This window comes from Oncorhynchus clarkii, chromosome 6 (genome assembly GCF_045791955.1).
Source record: "Oncorhynchus clarkii lewisi isolate Uvic-CL-2024 chromosome 6, UVic_Ocla_1.0, whole genome shotgun sequence".
Taxonomy (NCBI): Eukaryota; Metazoa; Chordata; class Actinopteri; order Salmoniformes; family Salmonidae; genus Oncorhynchus; species Oncorhynchus clarkii.
In genome coordinates this window covers 40417822-40426356 of record NC_092152.1, presented here as the reverse complement: position 1 = coordinate 40426356, position 8535 = coordinate 40417822, and the positions used below count along the sequence as shown (strand labels likewise).

At 41.7% G+C, this 8535-nt stretch overlaps 1 protein-coding gene across 1 annotated transcript; it reads right to left on the bottom strand.

Annotated features, from left to right (window-relative positions):
* Positions 1-3738: 3738 nt before the first annotated feature.
* On the bottom strand, positions 3739-5956 carry LOC139412374 (fatty acid binding protein 1-B.1-like). Its single transcript, XM_071159187.1, has 4 exons — positions 5884-5956; positions 4913-5085; positions 4463-4555; positions 3739-3789 (listed from the first exon to the last, which is right to left on the bottom strand). The coding sequence occupies exons 1-4, from the start codon at positions 5948-5950 to the stop codon at positions 3739-3741; spliced, it is 384 nt and encodes a 127-aa protein (XP_071015288.1). The 5' UTR covers positions 5951-5956.
* Positions 5957-8535: the final 2579 nt, after the last annotated feature.

Genomic DNA, 8535 nt, shown 5'->3' with positions numbered 1-8535 from the left:
ACAGACTTTCAGCTCCCTCCAAAGATTTTCTATTGGGTTCAGGTCTGGAGACTGGCTAGGCCACTCCAGGACCTTGAGATGCTTCCAGTTGCCCTGGCTGTGTGTTTCGGGTCGCTGTCATGCTGGAAGACCCAGCCACGACCCATCTTCAATGCTCTTACTGAGGAAAGGAGGTTGTTGGCCAAGATCTCGCGATACATGGCCCCATCCATCCTCCCCTCAATACGGTGCAGTCGTCCTGTCCCCTTTGCAAAAAAGCATCCCCAAGAATGATGTTTCCACCTCCATGCTTCACGGTTGGGATGGTGTTCTTGGGGTTGTACTCATCCTTCTTCTTCCTCCAAACACGGCGAGTGAAGTTTAGACCAAAAAGCTCTATTTTTGTCTCATCAGACCACATGACCTTCTCCCATTCCTCCTCTGGATCATCCAGATGGTCATTGGAAAACTTCAGACGGGCCTGGACATGCGCTGGCTTGAGCAGGGGGACCTTGCGTGCGCTGCAGGATTTTAATCCATGACGGCGTAGTGTTTTACTAATGGTTTTCTTAAAGACTGTGGTCCCAGCACTCTTCAGGTCATTGACCAGGTCCTGCCATGTAGTTTTGGGCTGATCCCTCACCTTCCTCATGATCATTGATGCCCCACGAGTTGAGATCTTGCATGGAGCCCCAGACCGAGGGTGATTGACCGTCATCTTGAACTTCTTCCATTTTCTAATAATTGCTCCAACAGTTGTTGCCTTCTCACCAAGCTGCTTGCCTATTGTCTTGTAGCCCATCCCAGCCTTGTGCAGGTCTACAATTTTATCCCTGATGTCCTTACACAGTTCTCTGATCTTGGCCATTGTGGAGAGGTTGGAGTCTGTTTGATTGAGTGTGTGGACAGTTGTCTTTTATACAGGTAATGAGTTCAAACAGGTGCAGTTAATACAGGTAATGAGTGGCGAACAGGAGGGATTCTTAAAGAAAAACTAACAATTCTGTGAGAGCCGGAATTCTTACTGGTTGTTAGGTGATCAAATACTTATGCAATAAAATGCAAATGAATTACTTAAAAATCATACATTATGATTTCCTGGATTTTTGTTTTAGATTCCGTCTCTCACAGTTGAAGTGTACCTATAAAAATTACAGACCTCTACATGCTTTTTAAGTAGGAGAACCTGCAAAAATCGGCAGTGTATCAAATAATTGTTCTCCCCACTGTACATGAAATGTCAAATAGTGAAATTCTGAGCTAGTTCCCATCCAGTGATGTTGCCTATATACTGAAGAATGAGGTCAGTAAATGGGTGGGTGAAATAGGTGGGCTGTACAAGGAACTACAAATAGGTCACTTTGAACTACAAATCCTATCAACCAATCTCTCAAGTGACCCCAATGGAACCCTAGCATCACTTGCAGCTCATTGGTGGACTCGATAGGAAGGCTGTGGTCAGCTAAGTCCAGGAGCCTTAGAAAAATGTCACCAGAGATGCTTCCCTCTGATTGGCTGATTTGATTGTCACCTTCCACCTCGGCCTTCCAAGATTGGTCCACACTGCAGCCCTATGAGATTTAAAATAAAGGATGGAGCCGGACACACAAGTCAACTCCCTCCCTGAATTGCACCTTCACTTTTCTAACCACATGTCCCTTACATACCACGTTTGCATTCCCGGAGCCCCCCAGCATAAAACTTAAAAAGCCCTGATGTGGGGAGTGAGTCTACTCTTTAGTCATTATAGACTAGATAGCTGATTTTATTACAGACATAAATACTCCTGTTTAATCAGCTGTCAAGGTCCTAGGCTGGTGTAACACATGGTCTGCGGTTGTGAGGCCGCTTGGACGTACTGCCAAATTCTCTAAAATGACATTGGAGGTGGCTTATGGTAGAGTAATTAGCATTTCATTCTCTGGCAGCAGCTCTGGTGGACAGTCCTGCAGTCAGCATGCCAATTGCACACTCCCTCAACTTGAGACATCTGCAGCATTGTGACAAAATTGTACATTTTAGTGGCCTTTTATTGTCCTGATATGCCACACCTGTCAGGTGGATGGATTATCTTATTACAATGAGAAATGCTCACTAACAAGGATGTATACAAGTTTGTGCACTTCGAGAACATTTCTGGGATCTTTTATTTCAGCACATGAAAAGACTTGACATATTGCGTTTATATTTGTGCAGTATAAATGGCTCAATATTACTTTGACAGTAAACGATACCATCCTAACACCGCTCTGGGGATGGTAACAATGAAGGCAGGGAAAATAGGTGGGACACTGCATGTGTAAGGCCTATGCCATCCTGCAGAGAACCCACACCAAGACCTTGAGATAAGACACACGATGATCTGCAAGATTAAAATGCATCTTTATGACATGATCCCGCCTAGCTTATGAAAACAGTTTTGAGTAACGGATGTTTAAGTAGAATGAGTATCATTTTCTACACACACCACACAGGAGGCCCTGAAGAACTAGCCAATAAGCATGAACGAACCTATGGCGGCAGGTGTCAAGAAACAGCCGGCAGTAGTGACCTCACGTTATTATACAAATATGTCAGACAAATCAACCCTTCAATTCCTACGTCCATAACACGTCAAATCAAACTTTGTCACATGCGCCAAATACAAGTGTACACCTTACTTACAAGCCCTTAACAAAGCAGTTCAAGAAGATAAAATATTTACCAAATCAAGTAAAAATAAAAGTAGCAATAACGAGGCTATCGGTACCGAGTCAATATGCGGGGGTAGAGGTTAGTGGAGGTAATTTGTACATGTGAAGGGACTATGCATAGATAAACAGCGAGTAGCTGTTGGGGGGAAAAGGTGTTGTGCCCTCTTCACAACTGTCTTGGTGTGTTAGGACCATGATAGTTTGTTGGTAATGTGGACACCAAGGAACTTGAAACTCGCCCTGTCGATGTTAAAAAGGGCTTGTTTAGCACGCCTTTTCCTGTAGTCAACGATCAGCTCCTTTGAGCTCACATTGAGGGAGACGTTGTCCTGGCACCACACTGCCAGGTCTCATCATTGTCAGTGACCAGGCCTACCACTGGTGTTGTGGTGCACCTCAAACTTGGTGTTGGAGTCATGTTTAACCACAAGGTCGTGGGTGAACAGGGAGTACAGGAGGGGCCCAAGTGTTGAGGATCAGTGTGGCAGACGTGTTGTTGCCTACCCTTACCACCTGGGGGCGGCCCGTCAGGAAGTGCAGGAGCCAGTTGCAGAGGGAGGTGTTTAGTCCCAGGGTCCTTAGCTTTTCCAACCACACTGTAGCTGGGAAACCAGTCACCCTCAAATGGTGCACCGTCAGCTCCTTGTCAGCTACACTGGGGTGGAACTAGTGAAAGCAATGTCCAAAAACATTGCCTGAAACTTGATTTTCAAAAATCACTGGAAATTGAGGAATCTGCTTTTAAACTGATGCACCCAATGTGGTAGGATTCTGACCCATATTGCAATAGACTAGATGGAACTAGCAAAGCCTTCATTTCTACACTGCTGGGTTGACATTTGCGATAAAGCAGTCACATTAAAATGTAGAAAATCCATTTTGGCCCGAGTGTAATGTTCACGGAACTACGCTATTCTATTGAATCCCACATTCATCACACTCAAACCTTGCCTCATTATTACAAACTTCAATTTCCCCCTGAAGTTCTACCCATTGATATGAAATGCTGAGACCAGACCATTCAATGCCTTTCACATTTTATTAATCCAAAGAGTGCAGTAGATCTTCACATTCGTTTGCTGGTCCTCTTGTATGACATGCCAGATAGAGTCATGGTCTGAAAAGAGAAAGCATCTGTAATCATTACACTCAATAAATCCATGCCAGTACACTATGCTTACCAAACCGGACGCGCTCGTTCTCACATTGATTTTGTTCACCCACACTAGAAGCGATCAGGACATGCAGGTTGAAATATCAAAACAAACCCCGAAACAGTTATATTTGGGGCAAAAAGCATTTCATATTTATGGCAATTTAGCTAGCTAGCTTGTCCTAGTATATAAACATTGGGTTGTTATTTTACCTGAAATCTGACAATTAAGCCACAGAAAACCAAATGTTTCTCATCATCTCGCCTCCTTTATATGGCGGTTGACAACTGACCAGAGTGTGGACCTTCAAGTTCATCTTTCAATCACCCACATGGGTATATGCTCCTAAGAACCAATGAGGAGATTGGAGAGGCCAGACTTGCAGCACATTTTAGCACCTGGCCATGCAGATGCTTGCTGAGGCGCGCGAGCAGTGTGGGTGCAATGATTGAATAACACGTACATTTATTTTGCGACGCGAGCGGTGGGGTCAGCATGTAATTAGAACATTGGCGGCAGCAAACTGTTGAATTGCGTTCACGGCACTGTCATAGACTACCCATTTTGTTAATGGTATGAATTAACCCTGAAATTGTGTCGCTTCGTGAAACCCCCAGCCATATGCCCCAGACTCACGTTGACGAGGGTGTTTGCGTCTGTAAGTTCTGTGACATATTCGATCCCATTCAGGATGGCCGTCAGCTTGTTACCTTCCCGCGTCACCACAGACTGAAACAGGAGAGGTCAATGGTTAGATCTGAAAGCAGTGGTCACCAACTACAGTCAACTAGGACCAATTTAACAGGCCCAAGTTGGATGGCCATATATGGAGAAGAAAAAAAAAGTGTGACAGTGTGCGAGTTGGTTTTGAGACGTAACTGTGCGCCCAGTCCCTGGAGAGCAGAGGAGATTCTGCCAACGAAAGTCAGTCCTCCCACAACGTCACTGGGACCTGAACTAACCATAGTGACCCCACATCAGCTGAACTTATAGTTTAGTTAGATACTGGCTGTATATGTAGGGAGATGGATAAACCCAGGCTACATGTATGAAACTCATGGTTGGGTTGTGACATGCGCCACTCACATTGACCTTCTCCCCGGTCGGCGACTCGAGCTCCGTCTCCTGGCCAATGGTGAAGGAGTTGGTGAGGATCTTTGTCCCCGTGGTGACAGTCACCTTGAAGTGGTCTCCAGTCTCCTCAATCTCAGAGATGCTCTTGATGTCTTTGCCCTCCTGGATAAGCTCATCAGGGAGACCTACATGTTTGCGGCAGCGAGAGAGTCATATACGGTGCTTTTTAGTACTACAAAAAGTGAAGTGGGACATGAACACTGAATTATTACTACTGAAGTAAAGTGCTGATGCACTATAATATGGCAACACAATGATGGCTAGCACATAACATTCTGAGGACCATACGTTTTAGGGCTTGGTAATTTTCCATACCACATTCTGGCAATGGTGCAGGGCAGTTGATTGGCTTTGGAACATTCTCATTAAGGAATTTGACAAAATGTTATTTTCTTGGCATTTCATTATTTGATCAGAATATTTCCTGAAAGTTCAAACATTTAATTTAAGGTAAAGTTCTAGGAACATTAGTCATTTTACATTGGGAATGTTCTCAAGTTGTTCAGCTGACTTGAAATATTCTCCTGTGGGAATGTCAGTACTTCAGCATAATGTTCTGTAGGTTCTCATAGTTAGTTAGTCATGTTCTCAGAACACTAAGAACTTGCCATACAAAAATATTAATCAAAACACATTCCGTTCTCAGCTTCAACAAACGCCATCTTCTCTTAAGTGTTTTGAACACAGTAGTTGGCCACACCTGATCTTAATGAGTGCTTGTTCCTGTACATTTATCCACTGTCAAAGTCTTAATGTTTAATTTCAGTGAAAGTTATAAAAAAAATATAATTTGTTAAATCTAACACCATTGCAAGTACCCATTGCATTCAGTCACCATTGAACATCATTACTGAAAGGACTATGACTTCTGAAATTAACACCCCAAGTCTAATCAAATGTACAAACCCAACTTCAAGACTTACCAACAGCCTCCATGAAAGACTCAAAGTTGTCATGTGACTCCATCTGGTATTTCCCTGAGAAAGACATGGTGACTATAAGACAGTGACAGTAAAGTCAGTCACAGCTCCCTGCTTGTCTTTATACCCCCATCTATCCAGCCCTGCACTCATTAACTAACTAAAGGTGTCTACAATTGAGAACCCCTCCCCTCATATCCTCCCTGCTACTTGCCTGTAGGCACAGATCTAGGATCAGCTTCCCAGCCAAGGACAACTAATCTACATCGCAATGGTCAACTTTATTGTACTCCACTTCTCATCCTCTCTTCTTCTACTTTGGCGGTGTGAGTGATCATTGATCTGATTTGATAAACAAGAACTCCTCGACTCCTTAGAAAAATGATAAGCAGTCTCATCATTGTAATACAAGTGTATGGATCAATCAACACATTTCAAATTCAACTTGACTTTATCTCGCTATACACCTGTGTTGAAATTAAACTAGGCTACATTGCACTTTGAGTTGAGAGGTGTATTTTGTCTCCCTGCACTATAAAAAAGTTGAATCAATGTACAATTGTAAGGCAGCAGACTGCAATAGGATTGTGAGTTTGCAAAAATGTTTGGCATATAGCTGAACCAACATAATGTTCACTCAACTTTTCATTTGACGTTGAGTGAACATACAATTCAACTTGAAAAATTGGAATCCAGCCAGAGTACGTTAATCACCCCCAACCTGCACTGACAATGGCTGCCAGGAAATACTTCTATTTGATGTAGGTAGTCTCAATAATAACTGGAACAGCCATCTCAGTAACAGATGCAAAAAGTCAAACTAATAACAGATTGGATTACTTTAGAAAAATGTATGTTACTTATGTTGGTGTAGCTTAAGATAATCAACCAATCAATGTACATGCAAAAACACAGGTCTTAAAAAACAATTCAACGTACAATTGTGTTAGGAAAATTATGATTAAATGACTGAACAAATCATTTTAAATGGAACTGTAACTAATTAAACTTATACTCTGTTTTATTATATCTGATTAACAATATGAGTTCATAAGAAGGGATTGTGTGACACGGACAAGGAGTAATTCAAGTTAATGAACACCATTCCAACTAGGAAGAAAGGAATGATTTGTGGATTAAGTAAACAGATAAGGTAGTTAACCTATGGTTGAACAGACGAAACTGAGCTCTGGGGTGTTTTAGATAAGGCAGTGAGTGCATTCCTAGGTTTTCTGTTAATTAGAACTGTCAGCTAAGTGGTGATCGATAATGGTGAGGAGTCAAAAGTTAATTCAGTTTTGTTGTGTGTTCTGTGTATGTGCTAGGGGGTCATGAACTTTGAATGAACTTTTAAAGTTTCCTTTGTCCCGGTCTGGAGGAGGAGATTCATTTTTTAAGCAATGAAATGACGTCTTGTTATTGTATATAAACTGTTGCTCGTGGTAACGTGGCAGCGCGCTCTGAGAATAAATTCTGTTACCTGTTATTGATAAGACTGGTCTCTGTCTATTTTATGCAAACAAGAATCTTACATAAAATAGTTTAAGGGAATTCAATTAATGAAAACACATTGGTATAATTCAATTACAGCAACAAATTGTAATGCCAATTGTAAGGCAACCAGCTGCAATAATGTTGTTAGTTTGCTCCATATATGGGAATATAGCTGAACCAACATACAGTGTTGACTTCCAAAAACAAACATGAAATTGTAATGAGACTCAACAAGTTGTTATACATTCAGCTCACTGTGAGAAAAGTTTGTTGAGTGAAAACATTTTCCCCCATTTATTTTCCTTCTGAAGTCCAACAAACGCAGAGAATAACACTGATTAATCAATTGGTTAAGTTGGCTTTTTTACAGTGTGCACCATTTGTATTGTGTCTGTATGTCAGGGTGTGCATCATGTACTTTCTTTAAATTATACAACGTTTGGGTCTAATCCTGAATGCTGATTGGTTAAAAGCACATTACAGCCGGTATCTATTCCACAAGTTATCACCGGCTAAATCTATGATGTTTAAATTCTTATTTACTCTCTTTCATCTGACTGCGCAGTCTACTGTCTCATCAGCCCAGCCAGGCAATTTATGAACTTGATCTCCACTATAAAAAGCATCTACACATTATCTTACATTTCTTTTATACTAAAGTTTAGTTTTAAACAGCGGAGATTTGTATAAACTTTGCTGTTTGTCTCTGTGACATTTGCAACATTGTTTCAATATTAAAATTCAATCTCCAGCTGTCCCATAGTAATGAACGTGTTGGGAGTCGGGACGAGACAGACAGGCAGTCAGCTTTTCTCATCCAGTCGAAATAGTGAATCCGCTGGCTTCATTTTATGTATATATATATACAAAGAAATGTCAATTGAAAAAAGGTCAAATGAAACAAAGTGCAGCTAGTTTGCAGTCTTTCCAGCTTTAGTTTGAAGTGATTATTTTACCTGTGTTTTTGGCTAGTTCCTCTGACTGGCAGTGTCCTGACGAGAAAGCACATTTTCGATGTCAGGCGAAATCGCGCCTCATTAGCTTATTGTTATGGATGCATCCAAATAAATGTCACTAGAAAACAGCTTAAACAAATGCAAATGCACTACTGTTGTTATTCTGGCTGCACTGTTTGACGTGAATGTACGTTAGCCGTAGTTG